Source organism: Capra hircus, chromosome 16, assembly GCF_001704415.2.
Source record: "Capra hircus breed San Clemente chromosome 16, ASM170441v1, whole genome shotgun sequence".
In the NCBI taxonomy this organism is placed as follows: Eukaryota; Metazoa; Chordata; class Mammalia; order Artiodactyla; family Bovidae; genus Capra; species Capra hircus.
In genome coordinates this window covers 59,209,240-59,231,280 of record NC_030823.1, presented here as the reverse complement: position 1 = coordinate 59,231,280, position 22,041 = coordinate 59,209,240, and the positions used below count along the sequence as shown (strand labels likewise).

At 38.7% G+C, this 22,041-nt stretch overlaps 1 protein-coding gene across 2 annotated transcripts in view; it reads right to left on the bottom strand.

Annotated features, from left to right (window-relative positions):
- Positions 1 to 22,041, bottom strand: part of SOAT1 (sterol O-acyltransferase 1) — a 64,070-nt gene that overhangs the window by 36,481 nt on the left and 5,548 nt on the right. The window contains exon 2 of one of the 2 annotated variants that reach the window (XM_005690927.3): positions 15,379 to 15,507. In XM_005690927.3, the coding sequence (XP_005690984.1) occupies positions 15,379 to 15,481 (103 nt within the window). In that variant the 5' untranslated portion in view covers positions 15,482 to 15,507. The remainder of the gene's footprint in view (positions 1 to 15,378; positions 15,508 to 22,041) is intronic. The other variant, XM_005690926.2, reaches the window with a different exon arrangement.

The window sequence follows — 22,041 nt, the reverse complement described above, 5'->3', positions numbered from 1 at the left end:
CTGTATCAATCATAAGATGCTACAAGATCCAGTTCTGACAATAACAGGAAATTAGATTATCTGAATGGATCCTGTAACTATGACTAGTAAAATGTACAAGCAACAGTAGAAAAATCAGATAAGTTGGATTTCACTAAAATTTTTTTAAAATCTTTTCTGCTCCAAGGGATATTATCAAGAAAGTTAAAAGACACAAAAGAGGGGAAATATTTGCAAATCTGATCAGGAACCCGCATACAGAACACGTAAACAACTCATGCAACTCAATGGAAAAGACAAATGGTCCAATCTAAGTGTCTGAACAGACATGTCTCCAAAAGATACACAAACGGTTGATAACATTTGAAAAGATGCTCAACATCACTGCCATCAAGAAAATGCAAATCAAAACCACAAACAAATATTGCTTTACACCCAGTAGGATGGCTATAAGTGCTGGTCACTGTACACTTAAGTTTATACAATGTTATGTGTCAATTATTTCAGTAAAGCTAGAAAGAGCTGTACCAGCACGAAATTTTGAGAAGAGTGTTAGCTATTCCAGGGACTGGATGTGACAACTGTTCCATTATACAATTAGAGAAGTGTTAAAATGTAAGAATGGAACCATCTGGTACAAATAAAATAGTTTAAGTGAGGAGGAAAACTTTTGACCAGGATATGGAGAAATTAAAACCCTCCCACACTGGTGCTGAGAATGTAGTGCTTTTGAAAAAGTCTGGAACTTCCTCAAAAAGTAAACACTGAGTTATTACCGTATGAGCCAGAAATTCTACCTCCTAGGTAAATACACAAGAGAAATGAGAACAGACTCCCTGTTCCCATTTATAAAAAAATTTTTAAAATCCAAACCCCCTGCCCCCGAAAAAATCTAACAAAATCACCCACACCCTAATATTTTGGTAAATATCATCTGTTCTTTTACTTTGGTAAATATCAAATAGTAATATTAAATATTATAAATATTCATATTATAAAAATGGAGTCATTATGCACACTGTTTTCATTTATTATACTGCTAATATCTGCATGTCTTACATGGTCTTCTACATCAATTTTATTGGTCTACTATTCTATTTTTATGTCTGAAATAAAACTTATTTAATCCTCTATTTGTATCTTTTCACAATAATCAACTTGGAAAAAAAACCATGGAGAATGTGAAGGTCCAAAATATATCTAATAAAAGCCCTAAAATGAGAGAAAAAACTTGAAGCAATAATGGCTGAAAACTTTCCAGAAGTGTTCAAAATGCCAGTCCTCAAAGAAAGATCAAAGAATCCCAAGCTGGGTAAAGATATATGATAGTAAAACTGTATAATACAGAGTTTTTTTAATTTATCTTTTACACAGAGGTATATTTTAAAGCAAACTACAAAAGGCCCTTGAAAGCACCAAGAAAGAAAATATCATCTTCAAGAGAACTGCAATTATGCTGAGTATTGACTCATCAATTCCAACAACAGAAGAAGCCAGAAGGCAGTGCAGTAATATCTTTAATTGTTGATAATGGTGGAATTTATAACTGGGAAGGAGGCTGGAGGTCATACTGTGAATGGTCTGTATCATAACAGCTTTGAGGAAATTAAGAATTTTTTAAGCAAAAGAGTAACTCATCTGATATTAGAAAAGTCCACTCTCTGGCAGGAGAGAAAGAAAGGATCACAGAAGTGAAACGCAATAAATCTGACAAGAAATTAATACTGCCATAAGTCAAAAAAAAAGGCAAAAAAAAAGGGAGTGGACAGATGAGTTTTGAAGATATTCTCAAATTGATACCTTATTAGGTAAGAAATATGAAGGTGAAACAAATATCCACTTGATTTTTCTATCAGTTGTAAAAAACACTTTTATTTAGCTCTCTACTCGGAGAAGGCAATGGCACCCCACTCCAGAACTCTTGCCTGGAAAATCCCATGGACGGAGAAGCCTGGTAGGCTGCAGTCAATGGTGTCGCGAAGAGTCGGACACGACTGAGCGACTTCACTTTCACTTTTCATTTTTATGCTTTGGAGAGGAAACGGCAACCCACTCCAGTGTTCTTGCCTGGAGAATCCCAGGGACGGGGGAGGCTGGTGGGCTGCTGTCTATGGGGTCGCACAGAGTTGGACACGACTGAAGCGACTTAGCAGCAGCAGTAGCAGCTCTCTACTATCTATGATCAAACCATGGATTCATAAATAAATGAATACAGAAGCTTCTTCCCTTCAACTAATGACCACAGGGAGATGAGGAGGAAGACACCAAAGATTAATTCTCACTACTGTGCATCACTTCCAAAAGGAATGCGTCTATCCATAAATAACATCACCACCATTTCAAACTGGTTTTGATGAGTCAAGAGATTGGAAAGCTGGGAAAGTTTTTCCCAGTTAGACTAGAATCTCTGAAGACCCTACTCCAAGTGACAGTAAAGTTATATAAAGTCAGAGAAAATTTTTAAATTCATTTTCTTTCACCTTAAAATTAACCTCATATAACATTCAGAAGAAAATTACTTTCCTGCTATCCACCAAAACTTAAATGTCATAAAAAATCAAAAGAATAATGCCATAAAAGCAAATATCCAATGATTTAAAGACCTATATATAGACAACCAACCACCTGAGTAAACTCAAGGTTTCTAAATTTCTAAAATGTTGACTCTGAAGTAGTGATAAACAAGGACTGAGTGTCTTGCAGTGTCTGAAATATCTGTCTAAATCATTAATATCACTGTTAATTGATCATTAACTGTTAATACCTACTAGCAGACCCAAAGATAAATCCTTAAAGAAACTACTCTCGATTTTTTTTTTCCTAACCTACTGATTTCTAAGAAGTCAGGCTTGCAACATTTATCTTCATTAACACTACCTCACACTTGTAGAATCTACGACACTGAACTGAATATTTAAAAATGCACTCTCTGAAGTATCAAAAATCTAATTTGAACCAGTTTTGATGAAGACCTTCCTAAAATTAGCCCCTTTAAAAAGAGAAAGAGATTGTACTATACATAATCTTTGTGTTAAATAAAAGATCACTTATTGTACCATGCTATTATAATACTTTTATTGAGAGTAAAATGGAAATGAGAGCAATGGAGCTGACACTAAACAGCTCCAGAAAATTATTCTTTTCTACCTGGGCTGCTTCTTCACGACTTTTCACTAAATCTGACTCCTGTAAAATCCTATACTCATACTACTAGGCCAAATTTATTGCCAGTGTTACCCAGAAGGAAAAGACAAATAACCAAACTTATTAAATTAGTAACTCATTTGTTCATTCAATTATATATTCACTTACGATGTAAAAATCCTCTGAGAACCCAATACATACAGGGTACTAGGCATGTATTTCAACTGCCCCCTCCTTTAGGATCTCAGGAGAAATATGCAAACATAGATAATTACAATATACAGAAGGGCTGTGGAATCATCAGGGTGGAGTGAGCTTTTGCAGAGGAAGTCAATATTTGATATTTGAACTGAGTCTCAAATGATAAGGAAAAACCACAGTGAACAGGTACTAGGAAAGATTATGTCAGGCAATGCAAACAGCACGAAGACTTGGAAGGACTTGGGTCTTCTGGAACTCGACCGTGAGTCAAATGCCTCTAGGTGCCAAGCTCTCTCAGCTTTACAATACTGTACTTACATCTCCTGCATTGGCAGGTGGGTTCTTTATCACTTGTACCACCTAGCAAGCCCTACTATATTTAATAGAGGCTTTTGCTAAAGGGCAGCTTTTAATTCCTTACTTTACCAGTTACTTTCTAGATCAAAGCTGTCCAACAGATATATAAATGTGAACCACATATGTACTTTAAAATGTCCTAGGAGCCACATGAAAAAGCAAAACAGATGCAAGTGAGTCTGAAATGTGGTATGTATTTTACAACTATATTAAATCAGTTCAGACTAGCAACAGTTCAAGTGTTCAACCGGACCATACTGAACAGTATAGTCCTCGATCAGGTTATCAGCAATTTTCTTCTGTAATGGGCCAGAGAGGCTTTGGGGGCCATATGGTCCAGAAGCACTACGGGCATAAATGAATGAAAGTGGTTGTGTCTGACTACTTCTGTTCTAGATGGCTAAGTTTACTCTAAGTCTGGCTGACATACACGCACAGTTACTTCTGAAAATCTCACATGACTATGGTGAACAAGGTTGGTGCTTCCCTCACAAGGGCATGTGTCTCGTTCCCCTTGCCAGATGATTCAAGAATGGGCATGAGCACTCAGTTAGAGATGGCCCACTTACAGTTACTGAAAGCAGTTTAGAAGGAACTTTTTAATAAATTGTGTCAACAAATTTAAGAAAAACAACAAAAGATGATGTAGATTTTAGGGCTAGTAACACACAACCAGAAAGCTGTTACTATCCTGAAAAGCCAAGGAAAGTCAAAGAGAACACTTTGGAAAAAACTGAACAGAAGTGATGGTTACCCAGCCCAAAGGAAACTGACATGACAAAAACACTCCTTACTCTCTGCCCTTGGATCTCCTATCAGGGCTGTCCAACCCAGCCATGACCAAACCCTACCAGAAACAAGAGGGCACGGGAGCCACTGGATTGTGCCCTGGAGGGCTGACGCTATGGACTCTAAGCAGGGTAGAAAAGAATAAAGAGGCAAAGGTCAGACAGCATAATTTATAACCTAGTTCTGGCCAACGAGACATGAGAAGTCGGTTGGACAATTTCTAGAAAAGACTTCACTGGTCTAAAAAGAAATGTAAGGAAACAGGTTTTCTTCTGATGGAAATGACTCTTTTGCTTTCCCAGTTTTCTTACCCAGCCGAGAGTTACTAACCCTCTGTCATTATTTCCATCCTTCCCTCATCAGCACCACCACTTTCCTGGACCTGCCAAGCCATATCCCAATCCCAGATATTGCCTATCTGCTTTTTCTGATTTTGAATTGCCACACCTTACAGAAATAATACAGAAAATAGGCCCGCTATATAAATTGATGCTGTCAAGTCTTAACCAGGCCTGCCATAAAAAATATAGTATCTGTCTTTGCCTCTTGATGAATTTCTGTAACATTCATCACAAGCATAGATCCAAACATTTTCCACCTTTTTCAAGTCCCAACCTTACCAGGTAGCCTTACCTTCAATTGATCATTTTAGGTACCAACTCCTAAAATGTCTTGTATTTTAATGTTCACTATCTTTAATCCTCTTCTCCACTACTCCCGTGTCAGAGAAAGGGGTAGCCCATCTCTTTTTCAAGACTAACCCTTTAAACTATTGCCTTGATATTATATATGTCTTTTGAGAAACTGTTCAAATCATTCAACACATTGAGTAATTTATATCACCTACATTATACTCAGAGCCAATGTAGTCTTTAAAATTTTGCTGAAATTATGATATGGATGTCATCAATGGTACTCAAAATCAAATCTGTGAATTTTTGTCAAGTAGTACATATTTACTTAACATTTTAGAAACAAATATGTAACTGAAACAAGCCTATGACTTCACAGAATTTACTGCTTAGGAGGAGGACTTTTCAGTGATCTTTATAATAGTAAATACAGTACAGAGATAATGGCAAAATTAAAAATAACTGAAATTTTGGAAACAGTGCCCTTTGGAAACAAATGGCAGCTCATTTTCCAATGAACCTCATCTTTTGTGACCCAATCATGCTATTCTTTTCTTTTTAATAAATGTCCTAGAAAAGTGATTTATATTTTCATCTTCACTTTCTCACTAGTAATTCATCCCCAACCTGTTTTTCTAACTCCTCCTTTTCTAGAGTCACTATGGTCTCCAAATTTCCAAATCCTCATCCTCGTTAAAACTTGCTGCAAGAAGTTCCCTGGAGGCCTAGCAGTTGGGATGCTGGACTTTCACTGACAAGCCCTGGGTTCAACCCCTGCTTGGGGAATGGATATCCTGCATGTCACGTGGTAGGACCAAAAAAAAAAAAAAAAAAAAACTTGCTGCAAAATTTCAATATTTATAAAATATTGATCATACCTCATCATATTTATGCTTTATAACAAGCTAGTGAGATAAGTGGAGAAGGCAATAGCACCTCACTCCAGTACTCTTGCCTGGAAAATCCCATGGACGGAGGAGCCTGGTCAGCTGCAGTCCATGGGGTTGCTAAGAGTCGGACACGACTGAGCAACTTCACTTGTCACTTTCATGCATTGGAGAAGGAAATGGCAACCCACTCCAGTGCTCTTGCCTGGAGAATTCCAGGGACAGGGGAGCCTGGTCGGCTGCCATCTATGGGGTTGCACACAGTCAGACAAGACTGAAGTGACTTAGCAGTAGCAGCAGTGAGATAAGAAGATACCTAGGGGCTTCCCTGGTGGCTCAGTGGTAAAGAATCCATCTGCCAATGCAGGAGACATGGTTTGATCTCTGATCTGGGAAGATCCCATGTGCAGAGGCGCACCTGAGCCCACGCACCATGGCTGCTGAACCTGTGCTCTGGAGCCCAGAAGCTGCAACAAGAGAAGCCACTATATAGAGAGGCCCACGCCTGGCAACTGGAGAGTAGCCCCTGCTCACCGCAACTAAAGAAAAGCCCGTGCAGCAACCAAGACCCAGCACAGCCAAAAATAAACAAATAAATAAACGATAGTTGGTGTCTCACGTCTATTTTCCAAACAAAGAAATAAGATTCAAAAACACTAACATGCCCACAGTCCTATGGCCAGTAAATAAATGAGCCTGAAGTAAAACCCATCTTCTGATCTCTAGCCATAGAGATCAGGGGAAAAAAAACTGATCAGTCATAAAAAAGAATGAAATTATTCCATTTGCAGCAACATGATTGGACACAGAGCTTATCATACTAAGTCAGAAAGATGAACATCCTATGATATCACTTGTATGTAGAATCTAAAATGTGATACAGATGAACTTACTTACAAAACAGAAACCGACTCACAAACTTATAGAGAACAAACTTTTGGTTGCCGGGAGAAATTTCAATCAGGGGAAGGGATAGTTTGGGAGTTTGGAATGGACATGTACACACTGCTATACTTAGAATGGATAACCAACAAGGACCTACTGTGTGGCACTTGGAACTTGGCTCAATGTTATGTGGTGGCCTGGATGGGAGGAGTGCTTGGGAGAGAATGGATGTGTGTGTGTGTGTATATATATACACACACACATACATATATATATATACACACATACACACATATATATATGGCTGAATCCTTTCCCTGTTCACTTGAAACTACCACAATACAAAGTAAAAAGCTTTTAAAAATTCATTAGTTACAATTTAAAAAACCAAGTGCTACTCATAGTGACTAAATTCTTAAAGATGACTAAGGAGTAAAAGGCAGTGACTAATAACCATTTTTCAAGTTTCACTTCTTTTAGCTGGTGTTTTCTTTGTATCCTTGTGGCAAAGTACAGAATTAGCTAATGCGTAGGCACTGACTAGTAGGTTTTTACTTCCTAGAGAAGTTCGAACTCATTTTAAAATCCTGGTTATTTTCTAAAAAATTGTCATTGACTATACCACAGAAGACCTTCATCCCAACTTTACCTTGCTCTCCACACAGATATACATAATCTAAAACCATCATGGGAAAGCCATCTCTATGTCCAAAGGATGGATGGGTTTAGGAGTAGTCACTGAAAGAACCAATCATTTATCAATCTTAGAAGCAAAAGGGGAGATTAAAAAAAAAAGTATAATCCATCTAAATTCTCTACTGCTCCACTGACCTCAAAAAACCTTTCAAAATTCTCTACTAGTCACATCTACACTATTGCAGAGAAATGGAATCTGAACTAGAAATGAGGGTGGTAAGTATTATACAGAAAAGGAGATTTAATAAATAATGTTGAAACAACTGAGTAGCCATTTCAAAAAACTGTAAAATTAGATCCCAGCTCACCTATTAAAAATAAATCTCAGATGGATCAAATATTTGAATCTTAAAAAACCCATAAAGGTAAAAAAAAATCATCCATTTTCCTTTTTCATAATCTTGGATAACTTCTAAGCATGCCAAGACATCTAAAAGCAATACAAGAGTTATGTGATTACATAAAAACTAAACGTACACGATCAGCAAAGTCAAAAGATAAACAGTTAAAAATATTCATAGTACATGATAGTCAAAGGGAGTAACTTCCTTAATATAAAAAGAACACTTCACAAAAACAAAAGAAAAATAACAGCCATCCGATAGGGAACAAAAATGGGCAAAAAATAACGGACAGAGCTTTTGAAGAAAAAATATAGAAAATATATGGAAAAAGTTTTCTGCCTCATAAGTCATAAGAACAAATTTATGCTATATATGATACTGTTTTCCACCCCTCAAATTAGCAAGCTTAAAAAAAGATTAGCATGACATATTAACAAGAGTACAGGGAAACAATATAGATAGCAGTATAAACTGGTATAACATTTTTAAGAAAGACAGTAATATCTAAATTATAAAAGAAAAAACTCTTTGATCCTGCAATTTCACTTTAAAGAATGTATCCTACGAGTACAAGTAAGCAAGGACATGGTTTCAAGGATGTTCTCTGCAGCACTTTTTATAATCTAAATTCATGGAAGCAACCCAGATGTCCACCCAAAAGGGACAAGTCAAATTACTAAGCATTTATGCAACAGGGTTCTTTTGTAGCTCAGACAGTAAAGCACCTAACAGCAATGCTGGAGACCCAGTCTGATCCCTGGGTCAGGAAGATGCCCTGGAGAAAAGAACAACTACCCATTCCAGTACTCTTGCCTGGAGAATTCCATGGACAGAGAAGCCTGGCAGGCCACAGTCCATGGGGCTGCAAGAAGCCGGACTGAGCAATTTTCATTGTGCAACAGAAATACTACACAGATACTTTTAAGACAATTTTACTTACATATATTGAATTTAAAAGTTTAGAAAAAGCAAACTGCAGAAAAGATCCTAAATATGATCCCACAAGTAGGAAAAAACAGAAAAGCAAAACATGATTACTTAAGGGAAGAATTATTACTTTATAACTTTCTACAATATTTGATTTTTTTAAAAAAAGAGCATACATTATTCCAAATTTTAACATTAATAAGCCCAGTTCAGCCATTTGTTTCTTCATTAAATCAAACTGTTTTTACTTCTTCAACAAGGACAACTGAAGAGGAAATAGTCCCAATCTATCATGAGGACAACAGACTGAAATCTTAGAGGTATATTACAGGTAAACTGCAAAGGTAATAAATGGACGTACCAGTCTCACCTGGTCTATAATTTTTAAGCTATAAGCAGATTTCTATCCTGTAACTGAAATAACCCTGAACTACACTACTCAACCAGAGCTAACTTTGGTTTATTTTTTGTCACCACACCTGTATCAACTGTATGGATTGCCCATATACACAATGAGAGGAACTGGTCCTATTACCGTTGAACTTTTACAATATCATATAATCTTATTTTAAAACCAACAGAGATAACTTTTAATAGAAATGTTAGAAGGTTTGTCATAGGTTAAAAAATTCCCAGCCGATGTAGATATAGCAGGGAGTTCATAAATCTACTTTAGGATCTGCAACAGAGCTGCCAGCACCATCAGCAAGAAGATAAACGAATACCGTCCTGAACTTAGTGAAAGAATGCTTTAACAGCTGCTCTCCTTGGTTTTGCCTAAGAAAAAAAAATCTAAGTATGTCTGACAGCTGTAAGTCATCCATATAGGTACTGGGTTGGCCAAGAAGTTTGTTCGGTTTTAAGTAAAAATAAAACATATTTTTCATTTTCACCAAGAACTTTATTGAACAACCTATTCACTAACCGAACCAATCCAGTAAGCAGTCAGTCAATGACTGCATATACAGTTAGTTAGACTCCAATCCCTATCCTCTGATTTCCTTCTGCCTTTCCAATTTTGTCCTCTTGTCCGTAAAAGAAAAATAAAAACACCACAAATCCATCTCTGAACTACCTTCTCACCCCACAATCCTCTCCAAAAGCGAACAAAACACCACACACATAACACTGTACAGTCTTAACTCTATGCCTTTGAAACCCATTCCTTCCTACCTGGCTTTCTTAAAAGCCCCTTCCCAGTCTCCTCCTCAAAGATCAAAGTGAAATTCTACTTCCTCTGTGAGATACTCCCTTCCATTCGAAAGCAGTGTTCCCCCTACTCCCATTGCAGGTGGTCTCCTATACCATTTAGTCACTGTATTTAATTCTTTTTTTTAACACAGGACTGTTAACTCACTCTTTTGACCTTAAAAGCTATAAAAAGTACTAATTAATATTCAATAACTTTATTGCTGCTGGTAATTATGCCTCATTGTACAAAGCCTTTTTTTCAAGTAAAGTAGAATCTGTCATCTCTCAAATGCCATAGTTTGTTCAAAAGGTTATAACATCCATGGCTGAAGAAAGGCTGAAGAAATAAGCACTCTCATACTGCTACTGGGAGTATAATATTTCCGGAGGGCGATTTGGCAATACTCAGCCCAAAAATTTTACGAGCATTTATTCCCACTGACCTAAAAACAATTTCTAGGGGCTTCTCTGCCAGTGCAGTGCTTAAGACTCTGTACTTTCACTGCAGAGGGCATAGGTTCAATCCCTGGTCAGGGAACTAGGACCCTGCATGCTGCCTGACGGGGCCAGTTCAGCCAAAATAAATAAATAAAAACAATACAGCCAAGGAAAAAAATCATAGACACACGAACTTCTGTTTATCTGCACTTTCTAAAACAAACATGTTTTGGTTTTACCCTAAGGGGAAAAAATGTGTTCTCAATCTACTTAGTTGATCAAAGCTCTACCTAGACCAGTCAGTTTTATGATAAGATGCATAAACTGAATGAAGGTGCCAAATTACACAATAACAATGATATTCACTTTTTTTCATCTATTTTTGCCAAGAGACTCTCAATTTTTACGAGGCAGGTTGTTCTCTCTGTTCAAACATTTATGTATCACAAAGAATCCTAAAATCAAATAAAACTAGAAGTCTACTAACCAAGTTAATATTTGTTAAACACTTAAAATAGTGCCTGGTATATGATAAACTATTAGTAGTTATTATTATGTATGCTCAAGTCACTGAGTCATGTCCAACTCTGCGACTCCATGGATTGTAGCCTGCCAGGCTGCTCTGTCCATAGAATTTTCCAGGCAAGAATACTGGAGTGGGCTGCCATTTCCTCCTCCAGGGGATCTTCCAGACCCAAGGACTGAACCTGCATTTCCTGCATTGGCAGGCAAACTCTTTACCAAAGAGATACCTTGGAAGCCCCAGTTATCATCATATTACCTTTACTCATTAATCAGCTATCAAATGAACAACATAGCAAAATAAAAGGCAGTGAAGAATAGGTATTATCTATAAATTAACAGAAAGATAGACAATGTTCTCAATCTGATAAAGGGTACCTGCAGGAACCAACAGCTAACATTAAGTATCAGAAAAACTAAAAGCTTTCCCCCTAAGATCAGAAACCACCCAAGAATGCCCAATGTGCACTCTTGCCAAGTCTATTCAGCATTTTACTGGAAATTCCAGCAAGTGCATTTAGGTAAGAAAATGAAACAAAAGACATGTAGATTGAAAATTAAGAAATAAAACTAACTCTTACGTCCAGATGGCATGATCTTGTATGTAGAAAATAGCATAAAGCACACAAAAAAACCTCACAGCTAGTAAATGAGTTCAGTAAGGTTGAAGGATACACTATCAAGATACAAAAAGAAGCTTCATTTTTACATTAGCAACGAATGATTGGAAAATGAAATTAAAATTCCACTTAACAATAGCAGCAAAAGGAACAAAATATTCAGAAATAACTTAAACGTGTAACACTTACGAACTGAAAACTATAAAACATTGTTGAAAGATACTAAAGACGCAAATACAAATATACTTCATTTTACTGTGCTTTGCAGGTATCACAGGGTTTCGTTTTGTTTTTATAGATTGAAGCTTTGCAGCAACTGTACACTGAGCAAAGATATCAACACTATTTTTTCCAACAGCATCTGCTCACTTCATGCCTCCGTCATATTCTGGCAACTCTTGCAGCATTTCAAATTTTCCACTATTATATTTGTTATGGTGCTCTGTGATCAGTGATCCAGCGTTACTACTGGAAGAAGAAAACTTGAGAAAAACAGATGATGGTTAGCATTTCTTTTTAAGTTTTTTTAAGACTCCTTTTTTCTTTGATGTGGACCATTTTTAAAGTCTTTATTGAATTTGCTACAATACTGCTTCTGTTTGGCTTTCTGGCAGGCAGGCAGGTGGGATCCTAGCTCCCTGACCAGGGATAAAACATGCACCCACTGCATTGGAAGCAGACGTCTTCAGCACTGGACACCCAAAAAAGTCCCAGTAAGAAAGGCTTTTTAAATTAATGTATGTACCCTGTCTTTTTTTAAGACATAATGCACATTTACTAGTTTACAGTGCAGTGTAGGTCCGGGAAGACTCCACATGCCATGCGGCAACTAACCCTATGTGCCCCAACTACCAAGCCTGCGGGCTCTAAAGCTGCAACAAGAGACACCACCACAATGAGAAGCCCAAGCACTGCAATTAAAGAGTAGTCGCCACTCGCTGCAACGAGAGAAAACTCACACGCAGCAATGAACACCCAGTGTAGCCAAAAAAAAATTTTTTTTAATTTAATGGCCAAAGGGTATGAATAGATAGTTCTCCAAGGAAGATCCACACATGGCCAACAGATATATAAAAAAGTGCTCAACACTACTACATGAGAAAAATGCACAGCAAAACCACAGTGAGGTACCATCCTATACTTATTAGAATGGCTACTACTAAAAAGACAAACCAGGGCTTTACTGGGGGCTCAGTGGTAAAAAATCTGCCTGCCAATGCAGGAGACATGAGTTTGATCCCTGGTCCGGAAGATCCCATATGCCACGGAGCAACTAAGCCCGTGTGCACAGCTATCGTGTCTGTGCTCTAGAGCCCGGGAGCTGCAACTTCTGAAGCCTGCAACCCCAGAGCCCATATTCCACAACATCGGAAGCCACCATGAGAAGCAGCCCAGACACAGCAACTAGAGAGTAGCCCCTGCTGGCCGCAACTGGGGGAAAGCCCTTGCAGCGACGAAGACCCAGCACAGACAAACCAACCAAAACCAAACCAAGAGAAAGTAAGCACAGGTGGATGCGGTGAAACCAGAACCCTTGGGTGCCACTGGTGGAGCTGCAAAATGGGCAGCTGCCACAGGAAGCAGTATGCCAGTTCCTCTAAATGTTAAAAATAGTCTGGGCATCACAGCCTCCATCTGAGCCAGTCTCTTGTAATAACGCTAAGTGTGTGTGTATGTATCCTATTGGTTCTGCTTCTCTGGAGAACTCTAATACACATCCCAATTGAGAACTGCTACTCTTAAGAGCTGTCTCTCAGACTTTAACCTGCGTAGGAATCACCTGGCGATCTTACTAAAATGAAATTTTTATTCAATTAAGTGTGCGATGGGGATTTCTAACAGGCTCCAGGTGATGCAAATGCCCCTGGTCCCAGCTTGGCAGGACACAATGACAGGCGTGGCATGGTGTCCTTTAAGCCCTCACTATTCACAAGTCACATTTTACCCATCTGCTTACTCCCCCAAAGTGAATCAATGTTAAAGTAAATGGAGAAACACTATTTTCAGATCGGCATTACTTACATTAAAACAAGGAGGAGCTCAGACTTCGTGTTTCAGGCTAAATAATTCAATTTTCATTATCTGCACTAAAATCTGAACCAATTAAAATTTAATGAACTAAGACAATAAGGAGTGCTGAAAACATGTAGAAGTTATACATGTTTAAACACGTTATTAAAAAAAAAAAAAAGGGACACAGAGAGAAAATCATCCGGTAGCCGTTCATTCAGTTCAGTTCAGTTCAGTCACTCAGTCGTGTCCAACTCTTTGCGACCCCATGAATCGCAGCATGCCAGGCCTCCCTGTCCATCACCAACTCCCGGAGTTCACTCAGACTCACGTCCATCGAGTCAGTGATGCCATCTAGCCATCTCGTCCTCGGTCGTCCCCTTCTCCTCCTGCCCCCAATCCCTCCCAGAAATTTCAATAAAAACAATGTGAATTAGTACCTAGTCCCTAAATCATGGAAGGGGAAGGTTTCTAACCAATGTTGGCTTACCATTCTACACAATTTTCACATTTTAAAATCATTCTAAATCTAGCTCATGTGCCAATATAAGTATTTCATAAATAGCTAATTAAGAGTCCAACAATCAAAAAACTTCATTATGCAAACTTAAGCAACAACATTTATATTCCTGATCCAGTAGCTGTATTTAATTTACAACTAAAGCTGAACAGGAAAAGCAAAAGCTTTTTTTTATGAAAGAAGTCTCAGGATACCAAAGATAACCCATCTCAAAAAGTTTCACACCTATTTGTTAACCAAACAAGCTTCAAATTTCAAATCCTCACTGAAATCAAACCTATAAAAACGTCACAGCAAAAATAAATAGCCTGATGCAATAGATCACAAACGAAGTTGTGTTTACCAGTCTATCAGTCTTAAGCAGAAACCTTGACCTTAACAAACAAGTACTGTGTCAGTCTTCCTTGTATTCATGTTAAGCAAACTTGGACACGAGAACTAACACAATTCCCTCATCTGTCTCTCCCCCAAGATTTTTAGCTAGGTTATGTACTGTGCTAATTATGCTCATTACGCTAATTACAACTATGAAAAGAGTAATTAGTAGCACTTATTTCTAATAATCTAATTATGTTAAAGCAGGGAGAGAGGTTCTCATTCACTTAACTTTGAGCTCCACAAGGGCAAACACATCTGTACCAATCACTGCTGTAGCTGCAACACTTAGCAGAACACCAGTAAATACTGATAGGAATTAGGTAGTTGAAGAAATGAATAAAATGAATGAATGATGTCTAAAACATAGTACATACCCACAAAATGTTCAATGAATCACTTTAAAAGGGCTTATTTTTCAGTTTCTTTGTTATCAAATAAATAAAACTGAACCATACACTGCACACCCCCTTTTCATCGGTAAAGCTCACCTGTTATGAGAGATGCAGCAATTCACACACCAGCGTCACAACCAGTGTCGAAAGCAGCTCTGACTGGCAACAGAACGAAACCAAAGTGTTCCTTCTACTCTCTTAATTTCTTTCTCTCCTCTGCGCTTTACAGTGCCTACCAGCATATCCATTTTTAAGAGCTTAAGAGGGACCTTCCTGGTGGTCCAGTGGTTAAGGTTCCAAGTTTCCACTGCAGGGGATGCAGGTTTGATCCCTAGTTGGGGAACTAAGATCCCACATGCCTCACACCACAGCCAGTTAAGAGCTAAAGAGATGGTAATCCTTGTTCGGGAACACTGAATTTGCTCCCGATTTCATTAATTCACCTCAGAAAAAGTAAAAGCCTCACCATTACTAGGCGCCTCTTGGGACTCCTCTGCACAGTCTCTCTGGCATTCGTCCTCTTCCTCAGCATGGTTAATGAACTTCGATAGCCGTTTTCGTACAGACATCTTTTCTTCACCCACTACCGTGCTGTCTAGGAAAGAAGATATAAAAAGCTTTAAACTAAGGATACGGCATAGGTAAATTTCATAATATCACCATATTTAAGGGGAGGTGACAAATGATATATTTTCTTCCTTTTGTTATACGTTTAATCACATTTAAACATTTTCTGAGTGCAAGATACTGTAACAAATAATGAAGAAATCAGTCTTGATAAAATCATTGGCTGGTTTCAAAACAGAGCCCCCATTCTTAAAAAAAAAAAAAAACTGAACAAACAAGACATAAGTACATAAAAAATTAAGAATTAAGTAAAGGGTAAGTTAAAAGATGCCACAGGATAGAACACAATAAATAGTCAAGTCAGTGGTAAGAATGATACATACCTGAAGTGCAGAGACAGAAGAGATCATTAAAAGCGCAAAGGTTTCATAGGAAAGAATCTATGTGACCTGAGTCTTGAAGGATGAGTACAGAGGACTCCACGGGTGAGAAAGGGTGAAAGCAAGGTCCTTGTAAAGCCCTGCTCAGGGGCCCATGACTGATCAGACTACTTTGATAGAGGACAAGAAACAAGCTTCTGTTGAGTTTTACTAATTACCAAGACTCTGCTAGGTGCTTTAAGTTTTCTAATCTTCAAAATTCTGTTGAAGAAAAAAAAAAATCCTATTATTACTCCTGGTTCACATATGAGAAAAAATAAGGCTCCAGGTAGTTATGGTCAATGCCTTTCACGCATACACCAGGAACATACCAATGGCTGGACGAGTTTATTAGGAATGTGTATCATGGGAAACTGTGGGGCATCCCAGGGAGAGAATATTTGAAGCGACTTATTTCGGGCTTGGGATCTGACTAAGTGATTTTGGGCAGAGTCCAGAGAAGCAGGGGTTCACTCTGGCTTGAGGGTTATCAGAAAGCGAGGATAGTTTGATGACTGGGTATACCAACAAATCTTCTCTACAAGGAGGCAGAGTAGAGGCTGGCTAAAGCTGTGACTGGCAAAATAGCAACAATCATTCCCAGTAGATTGGGGAGGGAGATGTTGGATTCTCTGTGACTTGGGCAACCATGATGATTACATTATCTTATTCCTGTCTTGATCCATCATGTTGACAGAATGGTCTTATCTAAAGCTGATGTTCAGTGAAACCATTTATGTTCAACAGAATACCCTGAAGACCTAGCTGTCAAGTGCCAGGCTCGCCCACAGAAACTCCAAAGCCTAGCTGATTGCACCAGAGCAGCTCTGGGACTATTTGCTTCTTCTCATGACATAACCTGTCCAAGACCACAAATCTAATGGCAGGGTCAGATCTGAACCTGGATCAGATCCAAACTACAAACATCACCTGCTGTTTGGATTTTTTTTAAGTTGATAATAGAGAAAGACTTGAAAAAAGAGCTGGGGTCAAACTGTAAAGACCTAACAAATTAGGACTTTTTAAAGGCAGTGGTAGGCCATTTTAAGCACTGACAAACATAATCAAAATCAAATTTTAGGCAGATCAATATCAAGATTATAATATGCTTACTCCAAAGCAGTGTTTAACTACATAGACGTTTTCGGCAGTCTAAAGCAAAACATAATACAGTATTCACTACATTATTTTAAAATCATAAGATTATGGTCTTTAAAACAGTTATGTTAAAATGCCCTTTACATACAAAATGGAGTACACGGTGAATTTGATGTTTTCTTAAATACCAATGCTTGGCAAAGTAAAAATCTGACAAATCTAGATCACTTCCCTTCTAATTTTTTTGTTGTTGAAATCAAATGAAGCAGAATTATGGAATAGTTCCAGGTAGCTCAGTGGTAAAGAATCCACCTGTCAAGGAGGAGACAGGATCCCTGGGTCGGGAAGATCCCCTGGAGAAGGAAATGGTGACCACTCCAGTATTCTTGCCTGGGAAATCCCACAGACAGAAGGGCCTGGCGGGCTACAGTCCAAGGGATCATGGATACAATTTGGAAACTAAACAACAACATAGCAAGTAGAAATTCTAGGAGAACAATAGATCCAATTAAGAAGAGAAACCTAGGGAAGAGGTCAGGGTAACTGGTAAAATTTAAAATCATTTGTGTAATACTGACAGAGGAAGCTAGAAGAACATCTAATTCTTCAGCGCGGAAGATTAGAGAACTGACAACTCAACTCTGAGGGAGGCCCTCTAGTAAGACAACAAGAGGTAGAAAAGAAATCAGGGACAAAGAAGAGAGAAAGAAAAGAACCAAGATGTTCCAAAAAGGAATTCTACAGGGGGTTAACAGTGCGGAATTAAAAATAGGGACTCTTACTTTTGAGTCCTTACATGTTTTACGTGCATTATTATTTTAATTTCAATATAATCTTTAAAGTAAATAAACTATTTTATTCCCACAGTACTTCCTCTGGTCACCATGTCTTCCTATATACTCTTTCCTGTCTCAAAATATGGTTTAGGGAGGTGGTTTAGTTTACTCCAAATCATACAGGGATTCAAAATTGCAGAAAAGGGATTCAAAACCAGAAAGACTGGATTCCCCAGCCCCCACCCCAATCAGCAGGTGGCCCTGACTCATCTCCTCTGCGAAGGTTTCTGATCACCTCACCTTCCCCTGTGGTCCAAATGCACCTTGTGTATCCTGTCACACTAATATACTCAGTGAGCAATACCATCTGCCTCTTCCACTCAGCATAAGCTTCTTAAAGACAGGGACTAAATGGTATTTTCTCTTTGAATTCCCCAAATCTAGTGGGAAGTATCTGGAATATGATAGGTATATATTATTACAGAAAGTGATGTATCAGTTAATACCACAACCAATTATTCTGAGTAATACGATACAGTTCTCTAAACTTAAGAGAATCAAGAGGAAAATCTACAATGGAAGAACACCAATGAACACCAAATTCACTGTTAACAGCTTTACACCTTCTACTCAACAATAAGATTGACAATTGTTCTTAATTGGGGGTGGGGGCCCCCTAGACTAAGGGTCTGGGGAAGCTACTTTGGATATTTCAAACATAAACTGAAATAGACAATTATACATTTGTCACATAAAGCAAGCAATACAGGCTATGTCACTTTGCTTGTGGCTTGAGACTGTATCAACTCAGTGAGAAATCAGTAAGAGGTTAAAAAAAAAAACAGCAACCAAGTTTGACAAACAAATGCTGTTAAACTGATCAAAAGGGGGGAAAAATCTAAGCCTGAGTACACTGTAGAATAGCAAAAACTTAAAACGAGTCCTTGGTGATGAGACTGGGAACCATCAACCTAGCGAGTAAAGGCTAACTTCACAAGCTAAAGCACAAGTACTGAGTTTGCACACTGCCACAGATCAATGGAGTGAGCCAAACAAGAAAACACCAACTCTTCATAAAGACCTTTATGTCATAGCCTATACTAGTATCTTTGCCCTCAATTTCCTCCATTAGCAGGAAAAGAGAACCATAAGACAGCAGGGAAAACTCAAGATGTGGTATCACAATACCAAGAGGTAGTCAATGTCTCTGCTCTATTACACTGCATCTTCAAGTAAATCCTCCAACCCCCGAATCCTTCATCTAGAAAGTTAAATACTGCTGCACACACACAAAAAGATAATAAAATGCTGGCACTCTGCTGTGTACTAACAACCTAGTTTAAAAAACTAAGTGAATGCAATCCCTACATATCTGTGCCCTGTATGCTACATGACACAAATATAAAGTTCCATTGTCCCTCAAACTCTACATGTTTGCTCTTAATAGGTGATAGATGAGGGTAGAGTTCCATAATTACACCCTTTCTCAAATGCAGCTCAAGCATCATATGGCTTCCAAGAAAACATTAATCAATTTTGTTACTGTCATACAGAATTTAGAAAGGAAAACTATTACCTATGCTTCATCTCAGTTTTGACCAAATCCAAGATTATGAGAAGATGTCTGAACTGAGTTCCTCCTGCCATCCATGTCAGTAACAGTACATGACTGTTGTGGCAGAAAATGGAAGGAAATTACAGTAACGCTCGGTTCAACTGTTCCTTCTCTATAAAGATGGGTCCCTTCAGCCTCTGTGTGGAGAGCAGACCACAGGAGGGCAAGAGTGTAAGCAAGGAAACACCTTGTTAACCAGGTGAGATGAAGGAGAGGGATGAATTTTTGACTATTCATTTAGATGGGACTGTGAATCCACTCTTACCAGTCTAGACACAGGCAGACTACTTCAGCTACTGCCAAGTTAAAAATTCAAACTGTCATTAATTCTAAGTGGTTTCTAGGTGCTGGCATGAATCACTGCCCTTATAATGTGAGATCACAGTCTTTTCTTGCCCTTCTATTATTAACAACACAGGAGAGGAAGTTATCCTCCTCATTTCCTGTTCTTTCCAAGTTACTGGTCCTCCTTCCCTTCCTTAAAACAGTCAGTCAGATTATCACACCTGATACTTTGTATGTACGGTCTTCCTGATCATTCCCCCCATTTACTAAGAATGTGAATACATCACTCACTCCTCCTGTCTCCCTTTCAGTAACTCTCCCACACTTTTTTTACTTCAACATCCATGTTCCTAGATCTAAACTCCTGGTCTCCAAGTTCCTAGACTTCCTTCTTTCTCCAAAAAGCTGCTCTTATGTCCCAGTCAAATCCTCCCCTGTAACTTACTGACACCAACAAGTGCACCATGTCCATAATTCTAATTTTCAGTGGCTAACCCTCTGATCACCACCAGTTCACTCACTATGATACCCCTTCTCTCCTCACCAGACCCAGACTTCCCTGAGCTCCAGACTCCTATCCAAAGGCCTACCGGACCCCTTTATGTAGGTAGATGTCTTTGGGCATCTCAAACTTTAACAGGACCAAAAGTGAACTACTGATGTTCCCGCCAACTCTATTCTTCCATCTTCCCTAATTCAGTTACTGGAACTAGCAGTCTTTGCCCAGATTAAAAACAAAAAACCCCAAATTATCTTTCTTTACTTCCCTTAACCAAGCCAACAGCAGGGCCATTTTACTCTGCCTTCAAAATATCTATCCCATTCTAACATCTTTTTACCCCACCCACCACCTTCAGCACAGCCTAAACCACTGGCGCTTCTCACTGCAGAAGCCTAACTAGTCCCTCTTCGTCTTCTCCCTTCTGGTCACACGGGGCCCAGAGTAAATATTTTAAAAGGTAAATCTCAGCAGATCATGGCGCTACCTGAAAACCCTTTAAGCCCCGAGTTGCTTCAAGTCCTCACCACTGTCGAGCAACTCCTCCACCCATGACCGGCCACTCCCCTCCCTGGCCTTCATCTCCCTACCCTCCACCTTCTACTCCAGTTCTCGCTTGCTCTCCTCCTGTCACTCTGGCCTTTTGCTGTTTCTTGGTCAAGCCAACCTCATTCCCACTTAAAGGTCTCTGCTGTTGCCTCTCTCTGGCTCATCTCCCTCAGAACCCTCAAAGATTCCTCCTTTACTTCGTTCAAGTTCTCAAAGGTCCCCTTCCCAGGGACTCCCTATCTACCCTCAACTAAAATAAACACTCACACCCACCTTAGTCTTATCACTTCCCCTGCTTTATTTTTCTTCAGAGCATGTGTGGGCTAATACATTAGAGTGTTAATTGCCTGTCTACACCATGAAATGGAGAAGGAAATGGCAACCCACTCCAGTGTTCTTGCCTGGAGAATCCCAGGGACAGGGGAGCCTGGTGGGCTGCCGTCTGCGGGGTCGCACAGAGTCGGACACGACTGAAGCGACTTAGTAGTAGTAGTAGTACACCATGGAAAGACTAATCCCCATGAAAAGCAGAATTTTGTCTTGTTCATCACTTTATCCAACTATCTAGAACTCTGCTTGAACAGTTGGTACTTAATACATATTTCTTGAATGAGTTAATAGTTATCAAGCATTTTCACACAGTAAGAAAATAGAAGAACTTCCTTGCACATGTTCATGAAACAATCATCAAGAGGCTAGAATGAGAGCTGACACACATGTTCATTTCTAACTTTACCTTTTAATACTGAAAGATAAATACAGCAACCAGTTTGGGGTTTTTAAGTTGTATGGATATACCTAAAAATGATCTGTTCTAGAGCTTAAGATTTTTCATCAAAATCTGCCATTCTGGACCCAAAAACAAACTTAGACTATGAAAAAAACCTGCCAACAAATGCTATGATTTTTACTTCAGTGGAAAACCTCTCAAACTGGAGAGACTGTTCTCCTGAAATAACTCAAATAATTAGAATAAACATTACTTTCTGATAAGACCTTTGTGTGTATTACCTCCTTTAAACTTAACAATAACCCTGAGGTAGGTAATCCTGCCCCCATTTTTAAAAAGAAAAAAGTAGTGACATCCAGAAGCATAATTAGAGACAATAATAAAGAAAACTTTAAAAGTAGGAAGAAAGGAGAAAGCAAGCACAGGTTTTTTCTCTGAAGGTTAAACAGCTCACATTTCTTATGAGTCCCCCAACACATCACTGCATCAGAGCAGACCTACTTCCCTGGCCACAGCAGTGAATTCAAACCACTAGAACTCCCCTCAAGTTCATGCTTTAATGACGCTGGCACACTTTTTAAAAGGCTATGG